Below are 25,378 nucleotides of genomic sequence, written 5' to 3'. Positions count from 1 at the left end.
TGTAGACTTTGAAAATCCATAAAAAATATCAAATCTTAACACAACTCGGCCAGTAAACAAGCATCGAACATCCTTTGGTACCGAATTTTCCAAAAATACATGGCGCTTACCCAATTTGGTTTTATGGGACTTGGATTGACCAGAAATACATTTTTAGGAATCAAGACCTAAAGTGTTTTATTCATGTTTGGAGAGTTATTGGATACGTCTTGGGTATCCAGAATGAGTAACTATTAGTTTAAAAAACAATGTTTAAATATCCATTAATACGTCGAACATTAGACCGTCTTGTGAACACGTGGGAAATGCTACCTAATAAATGGCTTAAAAGTTATAAATCATCTTCTTAACCTTTTTACTTTTATGTTTTATTTGGAAGTTACTTTAGTGGTTGCGCTTTATTTGATGAGACTTTCAATTGTAAAAAATCCATTAAATTGGGGACAGAGACGTCACCTTACAGAAGCTATACTTTAGATATTTCTAGCGAGAATGAAGTGAGTAGTGGAACAACTCAAAGTTCATAATTTTTATAGCAGAACAATAACAATAACAAAAACTAAATAACAGTGTGCCATTTAATAGAACATAGTGAAATCTTATATTAGTAATGAAGGCAAAATTAATTCGGATAGAAACAATATAAGGAGTGTTACCAATATAGCAAATCAAGCCTTGTAAACAAAAACCCAAAGCACACAGCAGCTTTTCAACATTTTTTATAAATCCAATGATAGTTTTTATATCTGATGTTATTATAATACATATATTTTTGCTAGATAGAATTTTATTTTATTACGATTCTGTTAGTACCTAAGTATATTTAAACTTATGCTCGTCTACTTAAGAAATCTATTACATTATACAATCAAATAATACAAGTTTGTCCGATTTAACCGTATAGTGAAGATCTCGCAGTTATGCCTCTATTATTATTATGAGTTTTATTACCTCACAGAGTGGAAGAGACGCAATTCAATTTGAATATTATGCTTATATTCAGTGCGCTTATATAATTTGTATAATTCCAGAGCACTGTAGCTTCTGGACTTTAAACAAGTAACATCTTTCGCTAGCAAATGATAAGAAATATGGATTTATATCGCATGTCGGTTAATGGATACCAGCAAATACAAAGCTCAAAATCTAATTAAGAGTAGCAATTCCTATAATGTGCAGAGGAAATGTTAAAATTTATTTAATTCAGGTTACTTCTGGAAGAATTTCCTATATTTCAAGAATTAAATAAGAAATATGATCCATCCATACAAATCCAGCATGAGATTTTTGAGAAAAATCAAATTTTAGGTAGTTCTACTACTATATCGATTCCATGTCTGATATTTTAATTATAAAGCGCACCATCGCAAATCTATTGTAAGCCACTGGAAGTTTAACATTTGTCAAGGCATAAATAAAAAATTGAAAAGGTTGTGGACTGTATTGGAAAAATGTAAGTAATTGCTGACGCAAGTAAGAAAATTGTAAAAAAAGGAAGGTACCACCCTACTTAAATGGGCACTTACCGATTAAGCCAGTTGTGGTCTTCTGAACGGGGATTCCCTTAGTTAGAATCCAGGCTCACCATCATCATAGTTTTTAAACCGAAAAATTACCTAATTAAATTGTTTGTAAAAATTGACTTAGTACCGACACCAAAAATTTACTTGTTTTCACCGTCATTTCTATCAGACAAGGCTTTCGACCTTGCACATCGTGCCGAGATAATGGGAGAAAAATGTGGAACCGTGTGAAAATGGGTGATTTTTGAAATGAATGATGCATTAACAACATTGTTGATGCGTCTTTTCAGAATCGGTGACTGTGTGACACAGTGTCTGAAAACTTGAATTTCTTTTTGTTTGAACTTTGGGATTCATTATCGCATGTAGATTAAAAATTATTTAATGATCTACATTATAAGGCTCTGCGATTTAAATTGCAACTGTCCTTTCATACTGGCAATCAAAAATTTGAAAATTTAGTCAAAATCTATAAAATACTGAAGTTATTAATATAATAATTCAAATCAGAGTAAAAATCGTGGGGTGCTCGATATATTAAATATCACAATAATAATAAATAATATTCTATTGCCAGCTATCTATGAGAGAAGTTATGAAAATGAAGTAAAACGCACCCCACGCTTTTTACTTATTATTCTGTTAATAACCTTAATTTTATGATAATTTTTATTTCAGGTTTTAGACAGTCAATAATTATGATTGATTACTGTAATAAAAACTGTTTGTAATTAAAAATTATTTTATACTTTTTAGTTCGATTAGCAATAAAAGCGTGTTTTTTAGTTTTTTTTTAAATTATAATTTATAATCGTTTATTATACTTTAATCAATAAAACTTTATGAATTAAAATATTTTGATCACGATAAGTTCCTCACTAGTCTCCTCGCTAGTACTATCTCTCTACAGAGGATTTAAAAAAGAATTTGTTAATCCTGGCAGTCCTAATAAGAATAATGGGAAACTGTTATCAAATATGTATTGTCATCGGTCCTTGATACGTGTGCAAAGTTTCAAGTTGATCAGACTTTTAGAAACCAGTGAAAATTAAGCTCAAAGATTCCGTTACATACATACATAGATACAACCCGAGCTAATAAAAGCATGTATAGGATTTTAATAAATATTCGAAAATTCCCTTTAAAAATAAAGAAAATAGAAATACTTACTGTCTTTATACCAAAGTTACTAAGTACCTGTACCTATTGCTTTTTTCAAGTACAAATTTATCGATTTTGAATATTGACTTATTTATGACCCATTGATACGAGAGTTGATTATACTTTAAAGCACAGTTTGTTAATAAAATCACAATATAAATTTTATAATAATTATCAATTTATTTTTCTATACCGTTTACAAGTTTAAATCATTACTTGAATAATATAAATTTCACAATTGACGGAACACACAATATAATACTCTTAACTTACTAATAATATAAGAAAATCTTTTTAAAGGATGTACGTTCTGTTTGTCTGCAACCGCTTTTCCCAGGTTAGTCTACTAGTCATCCATGTGGTTTATCTGAGACCAGTTTTTCGAGGTCACAGAAATAATTCGCGTCTTTGCTCGACTTTCGCATTTGGCTTAGCGTAACTTGGGTAATAAGATACATTTTGGCACAATTTTTAAATTAATTTTTAATTTTAAGAGTGTATGTAATAATATATGTGTATTTACATGTTTTGTTCTGCTAAACATAAACCTGGCCCTGTCACTAAAAGTCGATTCTTCTTTTCCTGCAGGAAACATATTGTCAGACAGACTTCTCCATTAACCTTGACTCTCCCCTCTTTGTTCATGAAAACAAACTCTCTCGACTAAAAGCTATTTCTATAACCTTAATTTCTTAATTGAACCCTTATCAGATTTTACAAATTGACAGAATTAAATTCCATCTTTTTACACTCATTGTCTCGACATTTTCCCGAACTAGTTAAAGGAATCTCGACATTCACATTGCTCACAGTGGTTACCAGTGAGTTTCTATTAACGTGACTACTGCTTTTGCTACTCACACTTCTGGTCATACCATTAGGCCTTTGAAACTTCGTTGTATATGGAAGTGGCCTGCCTCTTATAGCGCCTCTATTGTACTGCGCGTACTCTTTGCATAATCCTAAGCGACCTAAAAGTATGAAGAAATCCTTGCGATACTGTTGTGTTAAAATGGCATACAGGCAAGGATTGGCACAAGAGTTAAGCGGGTAGACGAACACCAAAAGAATCTTTGTTTGGGTAACTGTGATGAGGGGATAGCCCAGTAAAGCGGTGAAACCAAAAAATGCAATTGGAGACAAGCAGGCGAAATCTGTGAACACTAGCAGGGCCATTTTTTTGGCTACTGTTTGGTCGTTTCGTGCTGAGTTGGCTATTCCTGATTTAGTACCTAGAAAAAAAATAATTTAAAATCAAGAAAGCTACTCTTCATTGTAAAAGATATCGGTTGTAAAATAGTAAGTTATAAATGGAATTATTTATAACTTACATGAAACTGTGAGATCTAGGCAACTGCTGGTTGCGTTTTTGTATTACAATTTTCAATAATATCTGCTACCGAAATGCACATATTTTACGTAATAATAAGTTTCAGAACCCTAATGCATTCGAAAATCCCTAATAGTAATAGGATTAATCTGTACAATAAAAGCTAGTTCTTCATTAAAATTAACACCTAAATCAATTAGTTAGTAGTACTATAAATTAAATACTCAGTGAATTAGTTTCAATTCCTTCAAAGTTTCAATTTTTGCAAACAAAACTTTTATGTTATTGCATGTAAATAAGGCTTGTGTGATACCCTCCCTATAAATAATTGAAAAAGCAGTTAATCAGAAAGATTTTAAAATTAGTCTCCAAAATTTTAGATCACCAGTTTGGACCACGGCTTAAAACCTATTGAAAGCAATTTATGCGAAATCATGTGATAAATACTATCGACAGCTTTTCAAAAGTTAGCATATTATGATTTAGTTTAATTTTTTTATTAATGTTACTAAGAACTTTCAATTTAATTAAAGTTGTTAAATCCAATACAGTTGTTTTTTTTTGTTCAAATATAGCGTTAGTACAGCAGATTGTTTGCAAATTCTTCTAGAGTTTTTTGAATATTATTCATATGACCAGATGTAAATAGGGAAACAACATTGCATTCCTTCTGGATATAAGATAATGTTGAACATATCATTATTTATAAAAAAATAAATAGAAAGGAGGTACAATCGTAAGCAGTTTTTTCACAAAAATTTCGGGATACTATCAGGGAAATGTGAAATCATTGGGAAGACAAATAGTGTCATAGTAAATGTCAATCAATAATAGTTCTGCTGATATTAGTACTGAGATCAAATGATTGTACTTCGATAAAAATCTGCTAATTATTGGTGATAATGCAATCTTTATATCAATGGAACGTAAGTAAAATCGCAGTAAAATTTGATATAAATAAAATGCCTGTAAATTATCTGTCTGCATATAAATTTCCCATATTACGTTGATTAGATTCCCAGATGTTTAGATAAATATGGCATCTCTCCTAAGTTGTAAGTCCTTGTAAGTTTCTCTAGAATATGGTTCTGTAGTTACGAAGGCACTAAAATGTACAAAAATATCTGAGAAATAACATTGTTTATCGAAAAACAAAACTTTTAAATTTAAATTGCATACTTATATAAAAACCGCAAGAGTTTAAATCGATCGATGTAGGTACATTTAAGAGCTATTAATTATTCGTTTGCATGATTGTTTATGTTCCGAGTAAAAGTATTTCGTGAATATGATATAAAACTTACTTATTTATGCACTTGATAAATGGATATGTAGCACGAAAAGTACCTGTTGCCTAAAATAAACTATTTGGCGAGGCACAAAAAAATACATTTACTCTAAAAGTTTTGCTTTTATGCATTTTACGATTTATCGTTGATCAAAGTGTCTCCAGAAAGATTTTTTCCCATTAGTTTTATGGCTGAACCAATTTTCAACCTTTTTTGAAATTCTTAAAATGACGCGCTTTTACTAAATTAAGAATAGAACTGACAGGGAAAGAGATAGAAGAAAATCTTCGTCACACTTAAAGAATACTTAAGAATCTTTGGATTTTTGTCAGGTGAAGCCTTTAATGTGAAATAAAATTTACAAATTGTTTGAAAATAAGATCTAATCAAAAAAGACAATAAATCAAGAATTACTAAATCATTAAGATGCAGAGAACATAATAAAAAGAGAACAATTTCACAATTTGATGAATTATTTTTTAAATTCTCAAAATATACACGATTAATCATTAAAACAAAAAAAAGCAAAAAAAAAATGAGTTTAAGTAGTATTTTCCTGTGCTAAAGAATACTGTATCATAAGTCGCTTTCCACAACAACTTCTTAATTAAATATGGTTTAAAAGCAAAGTTTATTATTTTTATTGCCTCCATTAAACATCTTCTATTATTTTCATTAAAACGCATTTCATTTTTGGGCCTTTGCCTTAAGATGTTCTTCAACATATTCATGCAAAGCTACTGAATCCGAAGAGTCTGAGAGCATACAAGGAAAACTACATAAAATTCATGATAAATAAAAAACTTAAAATTAATAGGATTTATACAAAAAGGCCTTTTGAACCACAACTATAAGGTAGTGTAATATCATTATTACCATTTGCTAGGCGTCAATTACAACACTCGATGCAAACACGCGATTCAAAGATTTATTTATTACTATTTATGTCGATTTAAAAGTCCCGCCATAATTTCGACATAAACTAACCTCCTGAAAACGAGGACTCCTTATATGCTCGCCAGACCATGGTTCCGGCAGACTCGCTAACCTACCACGCGACTCCTGAGATGTCGTGCAGTGTGCCCGCTTGCGTCATCGCGATTATTCCGAAATGACAAAGAAAAGCTGATATACGCGATGTCTTTATAAAGCAGTATGCAGGCTTAGGTTGACCCTCCTGACCAGCCGAAATGCCTCTGACTGATTCGGCTTATTTGTAATTTGAGCCTGGCTAACTTGTCTGCTTCGATATATTTATAGTGGCCTTCAGGGTCTGGTACTAACATCGTTGGATATTTCTTTCTTGGATATACATTGTACAGCGTTAAATGAAAGCCTAAGTTCTGCCTAAAATACTGTGATATAATTTTTCAAACTTAAGGCAATGTCTTGTTTATATATGCCAGTCTCTACATTTTGATAGATTTGAGTACGAGACTAGATTTGCTTTTATTGCAGGGCCTACACTTCTAATCCTGCCTGTCTGTGAGTTTTACAGAAAACTGTCTGTTTAATATTGAGGAATCATCTTGCCTGATGGCATGTGCTAGATTGATTTAAGGTCTTACTCTTTATCTATTTCCCCGCAGCTTTTATTCACTCTTCACTGGGGCTTTGACCTTGTATGAGCCTATATTGGATCACCTTCATTCCTGTTTTTAGGAAGATGTGGATTGGTAAAAGATCTATCAGAAACTCCATTGCCGATGTAGAGGTTGTTCTTATTGCCCCTTTATAGAAGCTTTGTAAATTAAATGATTGTGATTTTAAACACTTACTGACAAGCGTTTATCTTAAACCATTTGTCAATTATATTCAGTGCATTTTGTATTCCTTTTGAAACATAGTTCATGTGTTTGCCTCTAACTGCTATAATCCAGCGAAGTCCAGGCAATAAATTCTTTTATTTCCTATTTTTAGTAATAAATTATTTACGAAAATTGGTTAGTACATGCTTAATAAGTGGGTATTATATAAGGATTCTAACCTATATCTAACATTGATACTTTTCAGAGTTTTCATTAAGAATAATATTAAAGATATAGGTCTGTATGGCTTTACCGTTTGATCTGCAGTTCTCCGTTTTTCTCCAGTTAACAGTTTATTGACCTTGTTTATCTTTGAGAAGATTTTGTTTGCCTATTCTGTTCAATTACTATTGAAGTCTTTACTAAGACTAAGCCTATAAATAGACCAAAGAAATATTCCAGGATCTCTGCTGTCGAGTTTGTAAAACTTCCATTGGTTTTCTTTAGTTAGCGAAGTTAATTTCTTAGACCTTGTTTGGCAAAGATTTTATGTTCTCTAGTATAAGTAGAAGTTTCGGTTATTTTTCATAGAATTGCTCATATTATTTCCTGTTTGCCTTACGAATCTCTTTATTACGTCCTGTTTCAGTCATGGCTTTGCTTGGCTTTATTGACTTGCTTTCTTATCTTGGCTTTTAGTTCCTCAGCATTCCAATGTCAGCTCCGAAGAATACTTACGAGGGGTATTATTATTTATTCAAGTAGAACTAAGCAATTGCTTTTAATAGGACTTAACGCCAGTGGAGTAAAGTATCTGCTCTATATAAGTAAACATTGAAAGCACATTAATGAACAGTTAAAACTCAGTTTACCAAGTAAACTTTTACAGCTTTTAGTCTTCTGTCGACTATAGAAATATGAGTAGTGACTAAAGAAGGGTAGGGTGGTAACTATATTCTATTCCAGAGGCTTTAAGGAGACCACAATCTAAAATTTAAAGTCTTTCCAATAAAGTTAGTCTGGCAGAACAAAACATATTTCACTCATTCCTCAACAAACAAGGGTTGGAATGAAAGGAATTAAATTAAATTGCAATCGGGAGATACTAGATTCTACGGTATTGGTCAGGACCTGGAATAAATTGACTATTTTGATGACTGAAAAAAAACCTAATAGCGCGTTGAGAGATCTCCTTAGATTCTTTAATTTAGATTACAGTTATCTATGGGATAGTTGCAGTAAAAAATACAATTACTAAACATATATTCTTAGTTTTCTTACCTGATCTAATGGTTCTATACATGCTCCCATAACAAACACAGATGATAGTGAAGGCAGAACAATTGATCATCAATAGAGCAGCCAAGTAGATAGCGTCCCAATGGTTCTTGTATTCTAGTGGAAGGCATATGCTTGTCCTAGCATAGCTGCTAATACCGTGTAGTGGTAATGACGCCATTATTATAGCTGCTATCCATCCTATTATCATTATTTTCACTGAAGTGCGCATTTTCAAACGTTTATGTAAATGTGCTGCCCAAGTAATAGTACACCTGAAATAAATTGGTTACACCTAAATATTGTCATTTATAATCAAAAAGTTTAGTACCAACGTTCCAACGTTATAACTGCTAGAGTAAACACCGAGAGAACATTCCCAAAAGTTGTTAAAAAGCCAGCCACGTTGCATCCATATCCTGTAAAGAAATTTTAAAACATTCTTGCAAACAGTAATAAAAACAAATTGCCACATCCATAAAACTACATGTGGCTTTTTAATGGGGAAGTTTGCTTACCTTCCTGCCAGTCTATGGCAAAGTTAAAATATGCGCCAATCGAATGCGCATCTATACCAGCCAATAAGAGTAAATGAACCCCAATACATAAATCTGCTATAGCCAAGTTACACATAAGAAACTTTGAAACAGTTAAACTGGAATAAAATTGAGTTTTTTATAGTTTGAAAAGTCATTTAGGATAAATGTCTTACCGAAAATGTGACGTTGCTATAACTAGGAGTACAAAAAGATTTCCGATGGCAGCTGAATGTGCTATGATCCAAACCGGAATTCTTAGGCCCCAGTTACCCATAAGATCCTCACATGGATTGAACGGATCGGGCTTTGGATAGCACATGACCTTATGGGAATATGGGAATAGAAAAAGAAAGTAGAAATTTTTATTGTTTAAAGCTGTTAAAACGAAATATATTAGCATGACTTTGTGAGAATAGTGATTTTAGAAATAGTTATTAAAGTTATATAAAGATACCATATTCATCATCATTCATCATAACACTGGTAGCCTAAAAGCCAGAGGCTTCTAGAGAGAGCTTTTTTTCTTATAAAGGATTTACCAATTTATTTTCCATTGACATTTATATTTTAAACAACAGATAATGCAAATGATTTCACCATTATAAATGCAAAAAGAAATTCGATGAAGCCATTTCTTGAAGGTCCAGTTTCTTGGTCGAAATTTTAATTCTTCTGGAATCACTTGACAAATCAGTGCTTCATGTGAACAGTTTTCTGGTATTTGGCACTAGTTTCTTCGAAAAGATATTTATTTCAATGGTGGCTGCAAAAATCCATTTTTATCTGTAATATCATTTTCAAAATTCCGTATCGTTATACCATAAGAGTTTTTGTATAATTGCCTCCACTTTTATTCTATTTTGTGGTTACTAGAAAGTACTGCTCCCCCAGCGGCATCTTTGATAATAAAAGAAAGCGCAAAATAGATTATTTATGGCGGGAACTATAATTCCAAAACTTTTTAAAAATGTCATATATCTTTATATCAAAAATTACAGTTTTGCTTGTTTACCTTGTTTGGTTGTAGTGGTAACCAAAAATTCTTCAAAATGCGTTAAATTATAATTCTGCAGACTTTAATTTTTGCGAAAGACGATTTACCGAGAAATGTATCTTCTCTGCTTGTATAATATTGTATGGATTTCTTGCATTTTTTCTCTGATTGTTTTTTTCTCAAGACTTTTGTCTAACAATGTATGTTGTCATGAGATTTTTGTCGTACAATTTTTACTTCCAAATCTATTCCAGGAACAAGGTTTCCAGAAATACAATTATTAAATTATCCTTAAATGGATACTAATTTCCCACACCTTAAAAATAACATCCGTTGAACCATTACGAATATAAACGTAACCGTCTGATTAATATAGAAATTCGCTTTTCTAACAAGCTACAAACCAAAATTGTGGTAATTTTCATTTGACTTTCTACAATATTATGCCTCCTGCTTTTAAGTACTAATTAGACCTTACGGCAACATTATACAAATTGTTCTATTACCTAAAATTTCAAAGGCGTTAAAGGAGATCACGGAAATCATTGAGAAATTGACGAAAATAATTTCTCTTGCATCCCGTGTAACTGCTTTAACCTTCGAGGAAAATTTTCTGAAAAATATGCCTATTTAGAATTTAAAATGTTTTGCATTAAGCCTTTATCTTTGTAAAGGATGGATAAAAGATGACGAGGGTGTCTGTGTGTTAATTAAATTTGCATCAAACTTTCGTTTGATGTATCTTAGCACGCTAATGTAGTGTCAGTTTATGGAGAAAGATTTCATAATTAAAGTTGTATCATGTGATGATATTATGTGTTAGTTTTAGTTCATTATTTCTAAAAGAAACTTTCTTTGTTGCATGTTTGCATAGCTCACACTATTAAAGAGATTCTAAACGATTTTTTTTGAGGAAAAATAAGTCAAGAAGAAAATATGATGTTTAGTCTCATACTGGTGTTCTATAATATATGTCTACTTGTGATTTACACTCTATTGATCGTTGAGGTTTTTTAACTCAGTTGAATTAACAAGAAAAACCGTGCAAAAGTTTAAATTCAGCTGGCTATAGCTGGGATGGTAGGAGGAAGCTATAGATCTTTGTGGAAAACTTTATGTCTTTATAAATATAGTTATGTTAAATAACCACTATTAAGTATTCTAATACTACATCAAGATATTCCTCTTAAAATCACCAAATTTATCTGTGAACCGGTGGGCTCATTGACGATATCTTCATGCAAGATATTGTTCTGTTTGACTTCAGTCGTAATCGGACATTAATTGTGGAAAGATTTCGTAAGAAATTTCTGAATAGTCTCTTTTTTTAAATGTAAATACTCTTCAGTCGTGAATGTGGATATTATAAAAGTCTTACCAGAATTTTATTTCCCATTTTGATGTTGTTTTTTTTTTAATTTTTAACAGTTTCAAACAGGCCCAGGCGAGCAATTCCGAATTACATTAACCACTTCTTTAAATTAACCAATAATTACCTCTTTAAAATCTTGACAGAACACCTCATGGCTAATGTCGCAGTCATGTTTGACAAAAATGTGATCCACCTCTTCGTTATGCCACATAGAATCCGAGTCTGTGCAACTCGGAAATTTGGGAATCTGATAATCAATTGGATAACTGTAAACAAAATCACATTTAAAATCAAGAATCTTTGAAGTAAAAGATCTGAAAATTGTCACATTCAGTTTTTTCAAATTGTTTCATAATTGTTAAAAATCATATAAAATGCAATACTTTTAATTCTTAAATTCTTCGTATCTGGACAATTTTTCAGGTTAAGTAATAAATATCAATAAATGAGACGTAAGTCTAACTGCTTGTAAGTTTTTCTTAGAAATATAACTTTATTTGTCTGTAAGAAGTAACAAATGACTCCAATTATCTGTAAGAATTATGATTTAAATGGTGTTCAAGCCATAGTAAATCTATAAAAAATTTCTGGATGGTATGAAAAAATATATAAAATACAAAATTTAATTGGAAATAGTACTTACTATAAGACCATCTAAAAGAGATAAAAATAGAAACAATTCTTAAGCTGACTGAAGTAAATAATTGCTTCCTAAAAGAGATAAGAAATTATTACAACTGTAAGAAATTGTAAATGATACTGCCTAAAAGAAAAAGCAAATGATCCTAATTGGAAGTACTCGTTCGTTTTTTTCTTAAAGAGACTTACTTATTACAAGATTACTACAAGTTTGGTCAAAGTCTCGAACATATTTTTAAATTTAAAAATAGGTTATACGTGTTTCGCGCCTTCAAACATCTTCAGACCTAAATTTAAAAAATTAAATATTACAACCTATTTAAATTAATATATACAGGATGCCTCGGGTTAAGTCGATACTACTGGTACATTCGTTAATATTTAAAATACAGGGTCAGTTAAATTAGCCAACTAGTAGGATTTTTTCTGTTAATGAAAATGGTAAAAACAGAAAAAAATTATTGCGTTTCGAGAAAATGTAAAAAAAGTACTTTTGTTAAATGGAATCAGCTGTATATTTTTAAATAATAAATAATAAATAATAAATCAAAAGATAATCTTAATAAAAGTTTTAAGTTTATTAACACTAATAGTCTAGATTTTATTTAATGTTTTTATTCTTGTTTTTAAAAATTTAAATACTTTGTTTCCAAGTTATGTTTGTGTTAGAACCAAAGTAGTTAAATATATACAAAATATTAAATATATAACTCAGTATTGCAGAAGGGCCTTTAAAAATTTAATTATTTTCCTCATTTAAAAAGAAATATAACTGAAATATAAAAATAATCTCAAGTAAACCTACTTAATTTACAATAAATGAACAAAAACATCTGCATCTTGTTCAATACATTTCTGAGCACGCGACTTGTATATTTTACTATTGATCCTCCATCTTTTGGCCGAATTATTTGCCTCCTTCCGGTCACCATAGAATATATATATCAAGTGCCATCATAAAACACAGATCCTCTTATTTGACTTCCTATTAAGCCGTATCAAACGTTTATACTAAATTGATTTTTAGAGTTTCTGGGATCAGTAAGGAAAATATTTTGTTGGGACCAATAGGGTACATTTTTACGGTTAAGCATACCTTTGTTTGAAAAATTAGGTTCATCGCTCCAAATCATACAGTTTTTAATTTATTATCATTTGCTTCATCTGCGTACGTAGTAGCAGTTGCAAAAAGCAAAAGTTCTTTTGTTATCGCTAGGCAATAATGTTTGTACTATATCGATATTTATACTATATCGATATTTATATTGCACAAATTTGTGCTCCTTTAGGAACTGCCATATTGTTATTATGCTAGTACCGTAAGCTCTTGCTAAATCTGTAATTGAGTTTTTACGAGTCTGGAATCTCTGGCGGTACTTTTCTAGCGTTCTGTCACTATTTTATCGGTATATGAGGTAACATTCTAACATATCATATGTTTCAATATGCGTAAAAAGTATTTTATTAATTTAGAGTTTGCAAAAATCCCAAACTTTGCCAACGTGAAACTGTTATTATTTATTTATTTTCTTCTTCTTCTTCCTCAATCACAATGGACTCGCATCGTATTTCGACGGCCGCCCAATCTTGTTGTTTATTATGGACCTACAGTTTAACGTGGGTTCCGAACCACGAGTGATTTGTTTTTGTAAGACAAACACAAACAACCATGCCCATGCCAGGATTCGAACCTGAGACCACACGATCGCATCGTGAACACTTTGCCCACGGTGCTACCGGGGTCGGCTTTTATTTATTTTATTAAATCTCTATCGCTACTGTCATTTTATTATTTAAACAATTATTTATTTGTTTTGTCCTTAAAAAGTTTAAAGCCAAATTGCCTACATTTAGAAAAAATATTATTATCGCTATAACTTTGTTATTTTTAGGTTTAGGCTATTAGTGTAAATAAACTTTTTTATTAAGAAAATTATTTCTTTAACTCCATTTAACATATTACATTTTTCATATTTTCTCGAAAATGCAATGTTCAGTTTTGTTCCCGTTTTTACCATTTTAATCAACAGAAAAAATCTACTAGTTTGATAATTTACCGGACCCAGTATCTTACATATTAACAAAGATAACAAAAGTGACGACTTAATCGGAGGCATCCTGCGTGATTGGATGGAGTACTTGATTAAGAACTTCTGAAAATGAATCTTTAAGATGTGTACACCACGGGCAGATTACATGCAGTGAAACATTCTATCTTTAAAATGGTATTATTTTTTTCTGTGGAACATGTTGATATATCACATCGAAGCGTCACGATTTATCGTTAGGAAACACTCGGGAAAAGAAAAACCACACGTTGACGCGACGAAAGATTTTAATGAATTACTTAACTAAAAAGATTTAAAGAGTAGGCAACTAAACAGCTTATAAATCTAATACAGCCAAAACATAAAGCTCGATATATGAAAAAATATATATATAAATATATACAGGGTAGTCCTTTTAACTTGAGACATCGCAATATCTCGAAAACTAAGCATGTATCCAAAAAATGTTTCATATGAAGTTTGAATGGTTTCCAGGGGGCCATAAAATGACGTCATTGGTTTGACCTTGAGTGGACGTCTTCAAGGTCAAATCAAGGTCAACTTCCCTTTTTTGCATAGAAACCTCTTTTTTTTAACAGTATCTGATTCAGCGATAAAAAATAAGTAACTTTCATCTGACACTTTTTCACATACGACCTCTCTTTTTCAAGATATTAATTCTTAATTCTTTTACGAATTTTTTCCTTGACAATGACATTTGCCCTTGTAGGTAGTATCTGATGATCTATCAAAAGGAGTCAAAGTATCTTATGATAGAATTTCATTATCAACAGAGTCGAAAACATTTAAATAAAATGTACAAAGTTCAAATAAAAGAAATTGAAACAAAAAATGTCAGAAAATTATTTCAATAAATGTTCAAAGTATTGACCTTCCACTTCTATACATTTTTGACTCGTTTTCTAAATGATCGATGAACAGATTGCAGCATCTGTGGAGTTATCTGCCCGTAAACCTCCGTGATTCATATTTTAGGGAGTCGTTGATGGATCGAGATATACGATCTCCTTCAAATAACCCCATCGAAAAAAATCTAAGGGCGTCAAATCAGGTGACCGTGGCGGCCATTGGACTGCTCCACCGCGACCTATCCAACGTCCATTGAAGTCACGATCCAACACTTGGCGTGCAACGCGTGAATAATGTGCAGGATAACCATCATGCTGGTACCACATATTTAGTCTCACTTCAAAGTTTGTAATGAAGTTACCATAGTTTGTAAATGAAGCTTCATCGGTGAATAAGACGCGCAGAAAGAAATTGTTATTTTCATGAAACTGATTTTGGGCCCATTCACAAAACAACACTCGCTTTTGGAAATCTATCCCGTGAAGCTCTTGGTGTAACCACAAGTGATACGGATGAAACTTGTGGCGTTTCAAAATTCTCAGGACACTTGTTTTGGAGATTCCGGAAGCAGAAGAAATTGATCGTGAGCTGACTCCAGGATTATGGGCATCTGCAGATAAGACGGCAATTTCATAATTTTAACTGGTAATGCTTCTCTTTCGTGATCGATTTATCGTTCTCACACATCCATCTTCTATAAAGTGGTTCACTAAACGATAAAATGATGCTCGCGATGGAAGTCGCCGTTGAGGATGTCGCATGACAAAAAATTCGTAAAAGAATCAAGAATTAATATCTTGAAAAGAAGAGGTCGCATGTAAAAAAGTGTCAGATGCAAGTTACTTATTTTTTAACGCTAAATCAGATACTATTAAAAAAAATAGAGATTTCTATGCAAAAAAGGGAAGTTGACCTTCATTTGACATTAAAGACGTCCACTCAAGGTCAAACTAAAGACGTCATTTTATGGCCCCCTGGAAACCATTCAAACTTTACATGAAACATTTTCTGGATACATGTTTAGTTTTCGAGATATTGCGATGTCTCAAGTTAATATAGTTAATATAGTTAATATATATATATATATATATATATATATATATATATATATATATATATATATATATATGAAAATAATATTCAAACATGGTGAACTTTGAACTTTTTTTCCCAACACCCCCACTTAGCCAAAAGTTCATATAAACTAAATATTAGTTTCACAGCTGTCACACAGACCTCTTGACAGATTGTAAATAATTTACAAATTTCGAATTTTTAATATTTTGTAGTGCCTTTGTGGGGATATCGACAACCATTTTCTCAGTAGACATATACTTTACATTGATTTTATTTTGCGAGAATGCGTCTCTTAAAAATTTGTTGTCTTAAATATCAATACAGTCCAGCTTTCAATGATCTCAAACCACAGATTTCGTTCCTTGCTGCTTCGATTAGGGCCATATATTCAGCTTCGGTTGTCCGCTGTTTAGAGCCTCCTGAGGATTTAAAAACGAAACCAGTAAGGAATTTTTGGTCCTCTTTACTTGAACCCCAATCGGCATCTGCAAATCCTACAATATTAGAATTTGCATACGAATTTCCTTTAGAGAGTTTCATACAAAAGTGTTTTGTACCCTTCAAATACTGAAGGATACATTTGGCAGCTTGCCAGTGTATTTTCGTATAAGAGTTGTTATATTGACTAAGCAAACTCACCGCATGACCAATACCAGGGCATCGCGTTACTACTAAATACACTAAACTTTCTATTAGTTCTTGATATGAAATATTATCATTATATCCCACTCCCTCGAATTAACTCAAGTTTACTCCACTAGAAAGTGAAGTACTAACTATTTTACTTTCTGACATCCCAAAAACGTTTTTATAATTGGTCAATATACATTTTTTTTCTATACTAATACATCCTTTATTTTAGTCTCTAGAATAAAGGTTGATCTAGCAATTCATGTGCCTATGTATTTTTTAGCTTCGCTAAGATTTTTTAATTTAAATTTACTGTTTAAGTGACTTACAAGAAATTCAATTTCTTTAACAGCCGACGAAAAAAATAAAATAAAAAAAAATTATGAAAAAATTTAAAAAATCATCAACATATAGCGTCAAAACAGTTAGTAAGTCATTATTTCCTTTAATATAAAGATAATGCTCTAGTTTTGATTTTACAGCCAATATTCTTCTATCCTTAAAACCGCATCTACCTTCTCGTTCCATGTACGGCCAGACTGTTTTAAACCATAGATAGTTTTCTTTAATTTAAAAACTTTGTTCTGGCTGTTGCATGAAAACATTCTCCTTCATTGAGAAATGCCGTTTTACATCTAGATATATGATCTTTAACTCCAACTTAACTATTAAACCTAATAATAATCTAAAGGTTGAGTGTCTGATTAGAGGAGCAAAGATTTCAACATAGTCGATATATTCTCTTTGAGAGTAACCTTTGGCCACAAGCCTTGCTCTATAACTACACACGTTTTCACTGTCAACTTTTGACTTTAAACAGTCACTTAGACTGTACCACTGACATATCATCTGACATATCTACTTCTCGTTAAAAGATAGTCTTTTCCATCATTGCCTGTTTTTACTTATGCCCATTAATTATTGAGAATGCCTCAGCTACAGTCTTTGGAACATCCAAAACACTAACTGCCTCTGCAACTTCAGCTGCACCATTAAAATATGTGACATATTGATTAAAGCTTTTCTTCGTAGGCTCTCTTCGAGACCTTCTTGGAATATCAGGTTCACCTTGCAAAACTTCAAATACATAATTACTATCGGAATCTGATAAAATTTTTATCAGTTAGTCAGTTAGTTGACAATTAGTCATAAACAGTAAAAGAAGGCAGATTTTCCTCCCCTACTAAATCTTCCTCTAGGGCATCAACGGAGACTTCATCCTAAACAGAATCTCCGCTTTTACTTGGAGATAATTACATCACGACTGGCTATGACCTTTCTTAATATAGGGTTGTATCATCTATAGCCCTTTGTAGTCTTATCACATCCAACAAGGACATGCCCTACAGACTTTTGGTTCTAATTGTTTTGATTCACTTTTGGCACATGAACCATAACTGTGTTCCTAGATACTCGTAAGTGACGTAAATATGGTTTTTTTCCTGTCCAAAGTTCATAAGGAGTTTTCGAAAGGTTGAAGATGCTGAACGCTTTTTTAGGTAATATGCTGCACTACATGCTTTGGCCCATAGAGATTTACTAAGACCTTCATCAAATTAAATATATTTTGCCTTTTCAACTATGGTTCGGTTAAACCTTTCAGCCATTCCATTTTGTTGAGGTGTGTGGCTATTTGAGGTCTGATGTAGAATGCCAATCTTCTTCAAATAATTGCTGAAAAATTTATTTGGGAACTCACCTCCATTGTCGGTTCGTAAATCTTTAATCCTGATATTTAGAAGATTTTCAGCTAAGTGTCTGAACTCTTCTTGGACTTTTCATATACCGCATCTTTTTTCTTAAGAAAGAAGAAAAACACATCAATGACTGAGATAAAGTACTTGGCTCAGCCCAATGATGTTGTTTCAATTGGTCCGTGGATGTCGCTCTGAATTCACTCCAGCAATCCCTCAGTACGGCTGCCTTCTTTGGGGAATAGTAACCGATCCTGTTTGACTTCTCAACATACTTCACAGTTTCCAATTGTTTCCTTTTAAAATAAGACCATAAACCAACATGGCCGTCCTGTTCAAATACTTGTCATTTATGTGGCCTAAACGCTGGTGTCAAATATCACTACTAACTACCTGAAAACAAGATGAGTCCTTATAAACATTGTTTTCCAGACTAGCAGTAGCCACTAAACAATTATCTGCATTGAAAATCTTGAAGCCAATCTCGTTAAAAGATCCTTTATTCCCATTTATAATTAAGTTCTGGACATACTGAACCCCTTTTAGTAAAATCTGGTGTTCTGGTTCTAATATTTACGTCTCCTGACTTTTACATCTCATTCTACACCGATTTTTTATTTATTCGCCATTATAATTTGTGGTAAATCAGGTTCCCTAGTGTTTATCAACCAATGTTTATTGGCCAAATCAAATTATCAAATGAACACTGACCCCACTGTCAATATACCAACCAATGACTTTAAACTGTCCTGTTGGAAGCACAGGACTAAAATCTCCATCACAGTTACTATTATCAGGGCATTTAGACATAAAATGGTCTGTCTTTTTACATTTATAGCACCCAATGGCACTAAGATTCCCTTTTATTATGAAAATCTGAACTTGAGCTTATTTGACCTTTTTCAAAATTTGACGTTCTCTGAACATGGCCTCTATCAATGGATTTGCCTTTGAAATTAGGCCTACCAGTGCCATCTCTATTTGGCTTATGATAACCTCGCTTGGCGCTTCGATTTGCGGCGAAACCGTTGTTATTACTACTGCTGCCGCCATTTGCCTACAGGTCGAGCAATTTAGTTTTAATGAAATCGGTGGTAATATTGATCCGAGAATGCTCAACAGTCATGATCATTAAAATGTATCGTTCAGGATGACTAGCCAACCAGTGAGGTAACCCATTCCACGTCGATTTTAAATCTGGTTCGACGTAAATTCTGTGACGTTTCGACAATCTGGTTGATGTAGATTGTAGGATTCCGTCTTTTCATGATTTTCTAACCTGGCTGGTATTAGCGTACGCAAGAGCTTTATTCTATAAATCCAGAGCATAAATCCACTGTCGTCGTTTCACGCTAGTCCATACTTCTTGAGCTGTCTCTGCACCTTGGAAAGGCGGATACAAAGATGGATCGATTGTTAACACCAACTTGGACTTTGCTTTTACAATTATGGTTGTATCTGTTTCTTGCCATTCATCCATTTATTTAAGCCATCTAGTACAAATACATTATCGATGGCAAACGCGCATTCGTCATAGTTCTAACGGCATAAAGGCTTTGACACACTCGTTAAATAATTAACGGCCATATTGCTTTTGTGAGAAGTACACTCGACACGACAAGAACGACTTTTTCTCGCGAAACCCGAACTACTGATAACCCGTAAAGGAATTCGCAGTATTTTTTTGGAGCAAGGGACCTGTGCCCATAACCTGTTGAAATATCATAGCGGACCGTCTCGATTTATGGGACAATCGTTGGGAAGCATTCGGGAAAAGAAAAATAACACGTTGACGGGACGAAAGATTTTAATGAACTACTTAACTAAAAAGATTTACAGAATAGGCAACAAACACAGCTTATAAATCTAATGCAGTCAAAACATAGAGGTCGCTATAATTACGAAAATGTTATTTAAACATGGTGTGCTTTGGATCTTCACAACACAAAAAATCTAAATAAATAAAAAGTTAAAATAATTCACCAGATCCGAATGTGTTCTGGGGTTCATGGGGTAAAGTCTAGCTTTAGAGGTATCAAAAAACCCCAAAGGGAGCAAACATTGGATCTTTTTCAAAACGTCTTGTAAGAAACGAATTGGTTTAATATGACCAAGAAATGGCGACAAACAATTATCTAATTTTTTGAAACATGTTAACACTTTATACCTTCTCATAGAGTTTACATTGGAATAAGAAAATACCGATAAGTGGCCTTTTCTTGACCGTTATTGATACGTAAAAGTAAAAAAATTGTATTTGAAATTTATAGAAAGTCTTCAGCTTATGACAATACAGGGTGTTACAAAATTCGGTGCAAATATTTTAAGAGCGTATTGTTGGAGTCAAAATAAGACTTTTTTTTTCCAATAAATGTGTGTACTACAATGCGCCTCCTCAGAGCTACAGCCAGTGCAAATTGCTCGAATTAAATAGATCATTTGGACTACTAACTATGGTTATGGGTTAAATCTTTTGAATTTTTTTTTGAAAAAAAGTTTAATTTTTTTGACATTTTCTGACCCAAAAATGGTGTAAACTCAGATTCCGAAGTACTTATTTTTATGATATTATCTCATGTTTCCGATAAGAATTTTAAAAATCTAGAAGACCGTCTGGCTAGCCACAAAAAAATATAAAATTATAATTTTTTGCATTTTTTTGATACGATTAATTTGATTTGATAAAAATGAAAGCAATTACGGCCTACCTCGTTTTTTCTAATTTGATCGAGTTTAATAATGCTCTCCCTTCGTTTACAAGCGATTTTCTCGTAAACGGTTAATTGTATCGAAAAAATACAAGGTAGAAAAATTTGAGACTTTTTCCTGGCTAACGAGATGGTGTCGCCAGGTTTTTAAATTTCTTATTGCAAACATAAGATAGAGGCCATCATCAGGGTAAGCCCCTTTGAATCCTCACCTAAAATTGGATTTACTCCATTTTCGGACGCAAAATGAAAAGAGTACTCAAAAAACAGAGAGTTGCAAATTTTCAGGACATTTGACGGATAGCTGTATTTATGGTGCCAAATAATCGATTTTCTTAATTTGCGCGGGCTGTAGCTCTGAGGGAGTGCATTTTAGGACACATGTTTATAGGAAAAAGAAGTCTTATTTTGACTTCAACAATACTCTCTTAAAATATTTGCACCAAATTTTTGTAACATCTTATATTATACAGTTTTCTTCTGACTTTTCTCATTTCCATAAATTTTCGTTCTTTGATTCTTATTTTATAATCTTATTTCTTTCAGAAACTAGTTTCTTTAAAGAGTATAACAGAATAAAATTTTGTTAAAAGTATTATTAAGACATCGGTTTATTAATAGTTTTCCCTTAAATAATATTTGTAAAATGTTAAAATTTGTAAATTTTACAATAAATACAGATTCGATATTATAGACCCCCCAAAAAAGACTAACAATTATAGATGAATTTCTTAATTTAAAGATATGTCTCCAGATTTTAAAAAAAAATGTACAAATATTGATTTAACCATTTCTTTTGAGACAACTAATACCCTAAAAAAATATTCTTAGGGTAAAAACGATATTTTATCTAATTTGGGCGTGTATTCCCTTAATTGTAATAATTGTCCAGCAATGTATGTGGGTCAATTTGGATTATTTTTACGATAATAAAAGAACATTTAATAAGCTTGGAGGAGAGGTTTAGTTCCTCGGAAGTTAGATAGAAGAAAAAAGATATGTCTCCAGATCTAAAAAAAAATGTAGAAATATTGATTTAACAATTTCTTTTCAGACAACGAATACCCTAAAAAACATTCTTAGGGTAAAAAACGATATTTTATCTAATTCGGGCGTGTATTCCCTTAATTGTAATAATTATCCAGCAATGTATGCGGGCCAATTTGGACTATTTTTACGTTTTCGTAAAAGAACATATAATAAACTGGGAGGAGAGGTTTAGGTCCTCGGAAGTTACTGAGACTAAGTTTGCCTTTGCTAATGGTCTTCCTACTGGTTTATTGCACCCCTATAAAAATGGTGTTAAACTGGATATTTTGGAGGAGTTGGAAATTACTAGAGCAAAGAGGAGCCCTGACTTGGGGCCGGGTTTAATCTTTAATAACATTAAGTAATGCATCATTTAGCGGAGTGTGTTAAGCCACTTGCTAATGGAGCGCTGGCTTGCTGTGTTGTAGGTTCACGTCTGGTCAATTATTTTAGCCTTTTATTTAACTTTTTATTTGTTTGGGTTCTTTGTACAGATTAATAATACCATTTTAATAATAGAATGTTTTGCTGTCCGTAATCTGTCCTTGGTGCCCACCTCTTAAAGTTTTTTTTTAAAGATATGATTTTCACAAGCTGTTAATTAGGTATATTAATTTAAGTAGGTTATAGTATTTTATTATTTTTATTTAGGTCTGATGATGGCGCTAGGGACAAGACATGTGTAACCAATTTAAATATATGTTCGAAACTTTTAATCAAACTTGCAGTTTTCTTGAAATCATCTCAAAGATGCTAATATGCCTATAAGAAATAGAAAAATAAAAAATTAAATACTGCCTTCAAGAAATAGGAATTATTACTTTCGCGGCCACCAAGAACTACCAATAGGTTCAACTTCTTATAAATATAAATTAAATTGTCTGATGGAATAAGAAATGACTTTAACTGCCCGAAAGGACTATGTGTAACTTATAATAGGATTAAAAGACAAGCAAGAAAACAAGAAACTATGTTAATAAATATTGGTTTAAGTCGTGAAACACTAGCAAATTTAATTAAACATTAATTTGTAGATTTTTAGTACACAGATTAAGGGTAATGGGAATAATTCCACGAAGTTTATAAACTCGGAGGAAATTTAAAGCTTAATCTAATTATTATAATGAAAGTATATTGCTTTTTACCTGTTAAGTGTTGATTGGTTTTTTAAGCATGCTTCCTGGAGCTGCAGTAAGCTTTGTATATGCTTTTCATATTCACCATGGGTAGTAGGGTACATGAAAGCACAACAATGGTAAGGGTAAGTAAGCCACGCTTCTTTTATATTCTAAAAATAAACAGATATAACCAAAAAAGTACGATGTATAATATGTATAAAGATTAAAAAAAGCATAAACTATTTTTTTTACTTAAATGCCTAAATTCTGAATATTCATTTAAAAATATTTTATTTTCACTATGGCACATTCATGACAAAAAAACAATAATGGATGGTAAAACAACATATGCAATAATTAACAATGCAGCAGAAAAGCAATATTTGTGCTTCAAAATAGACATGAATGCGCGGACTAGATCCGAATAAAATACAGTGCCTGGATTTGAATAATCCGAAAAAAATTGGCAATATCCGAAATAGCTGAATTGCTTTTTCATGGTTAACTGGTAAAGCAATTTACGTTTTGATCAATTAGTCTAGCATGCTTTTTAGCAGCTTTTATTATGCTTTTGAATGAATATATAACTAGTGATTTATAGATATTTCTTGGATGGAATGACCGGGACTATATGGAAAATAATAGTCAATGCCAGTTTATAAACTGAATGTAGTTATATAAGTGTGTAGTGTAATAAGGTAGGTGTAAATATGATAAGAAAGTGCCAATTGTTGTACCAATTGGGCCTAAAGTATCATTAGATAATGAAAATATTTTTTTGGTGAAGGTATTGTCGAATACGGAATTATCGGATTTTTTTTTTGAAGAAATAGTAAAGTGGTACGCTACTACGAAAATGTGCTCAGAGCTCATCAAATTTTAAAAATATTCTTGGGTTATGACCTGATTTTTTGAGAAAACGCTCGGACCCGTCGATTTTTATTTTAAGTTGCGCATTATTTCACATAAATTTTTGTATACAGAGTGGAACAAAAAAAAAGATATGACGTCATCGGTCATTTTTTGAAATGGAATGCTATAATTTTTATTGCATTTATGAAATATAGGCGAAATTCCAAGCAAGTTTCGTATAACATACCTTATCTCAAAACTCAACTGTTTCCGAAATATTTACATTTAAATAACAAGAAAATAAATAAGTACGCCCATTTACAAATTAAGGTAAAATCGAGGATAAAAATAATGTTATAAACACTGCCAATTGTTTTTATTTCCATGGTTGCACTTTTAAAGAATCTCCATTTTCGAATGTCACTGTCAGTTCGAAAATTAATAGTTTTAATCAGAATAAATTATGGTTAATTTAACGGAAACCCAACGAATTGAAATTTTGATGATACTAGGGTACGGGGATCGAGTGCGCACGCAAAAAGAAGTAAGTGAACTGTTTAATGCCATATACCCAAACCGTCCTATTTTTCAGTCAACAGTTAGTAGAATAGAACACAAATTCATAACTTCAGGTCATGTTAGGGATTTGGCAAGATCAGGTCATCGAAAAATTTCTGAAGAAACAAAATTAAACGTTCTGCTCTCCGTGGAAGAAAATCCAAACAATGCAACTTCACAAATTTCAGTTGATAATAATGTAGCCGGAACGTCAGTAAAACGCATCTTAAAAGCAAATGAATACAACCCTTATAAAATTAGACTAATACATAGCACGGATTAAATGAGGACACACTGGGCAACTGAGGCTCATACACAGTACCGTAAAACTATTAACGTTTGGGCTGGTATTGTGGAAAATAAAGTAATAGGGCCATACTTTTTCGAAGAAAACTTAACAGGACAACGCTATTTGAATTTTCTTCAAGAAGATCTTATCCCTGCTTTGGCTGTCCTATACCCAGACGAACAAGACCCTGCTGTCCCGACAGATAATTTGTGGTTTCAGCAAGACGGCGCACCGCCACATTTCTTTCGAGATGTCCGTAATTACTTGGATATAGTGTTCCCAGGAAGATGGATAGGAAGAAGAGGGCCAATAGAGTGGCCGGCCAGGTCACCAGACCTAAATCCCTACGACTATTTTCTATAGGGGTACCTGAAAAGTAAAGTTTATATTGAGAAGCCAAACAACGTAGAAGATTTGAAAAATAGAATTAGATATGAAATTAGACGTATATAAAACTTAGTATAAATACATGTGTGGTTGAGTAAAATAGCATTTATTTGCTAGACTTCACTGTCCATGCACTTTAAGTATTTAAATACTGCACAATGTATTAGGTGTATTGAGCACAATAATAATGACAATACTGCAGTTGGATTTTTATTTCAAACAATATTTAATGAAAAGTTTTTTAT

The 25,378-nt window shown here is 32.2% G+C and overlaps 2 protein-coding genes across 6 annotated transcripts in view; one reads left to right on the top strand and one right to left on the bottom strand.

Annotated features, from left to right (window-relative positions):
• The window catches only part of LOC126735474 (dual specificity protein phosphatase 23-like), a 162,172-nt gene that overhangs the window by 8,187 nt on the left and 128,607 nt on the right, over positions 1-25,378 (top strand). The window lies entirely within an intron of this gene.
• LOC126735467 (lutropin-choriogonadotropic hormone receptor-like) overlaps positions 2,841-25,378 on the bottom strand; it is a 98,086-nt gene continuing 75,548 nt past the window's right edge. For 3 of the 4 annotated variants that reach the window (XM_050439457.1, XM_050439458.1, XM_050439459.1), the window contains 7 exons: positions 23,075-23,217; positions 11,359-11,500; positions 9,042-9,190; positions 8,848-8,984; positions 8,661-8,748; positions 8,333-8,604; positions 2,841-3,916 (listed from right to left, as the gene is read on the bottom strand). In XM_050439457.1, coding sequence (XP_050295414.1) covers positions 3,399-3,916; positions 8,333-8,604; positions 8,661-8,748; positions 8,848-8,984; positions 9,042-9,190; positions 11,359-11,500; positions 23,075-23,217 — 1,449 coding nt within the window. In that variant the 3' untranslated portion in view covers positions 2,841-3,398. Of the gene's footprint in view, positions 3,917-8,332; positions 8,605-8,660; positions 8,749-8,847; positions 8,985-9,041; positions 9,191-11,358; positions 11,501-23,074; positions 23,218-25,378 lie in introns of those variants that run through there. The other variant, XM_050439460.1, reaches the window with a different exon arrangement.

Source organism: Anthonomus grandis, chromosome 4 (assembly GCF_022605725.1).
Source record: "Anthonomus grandis grandis chromosome 4, icAntGran1.3, whole genome shotgun sequence".
NCBI classification, from domain to species: Eukaryota; Metazoa; Arthropoda; class Insecta; order Coleoptera; family Curculionidae; genus Anthonomus; species Anthonomus grandis.
This window is presented reverse-complemented; position numbering and strand designations above follow the sequence as displayed.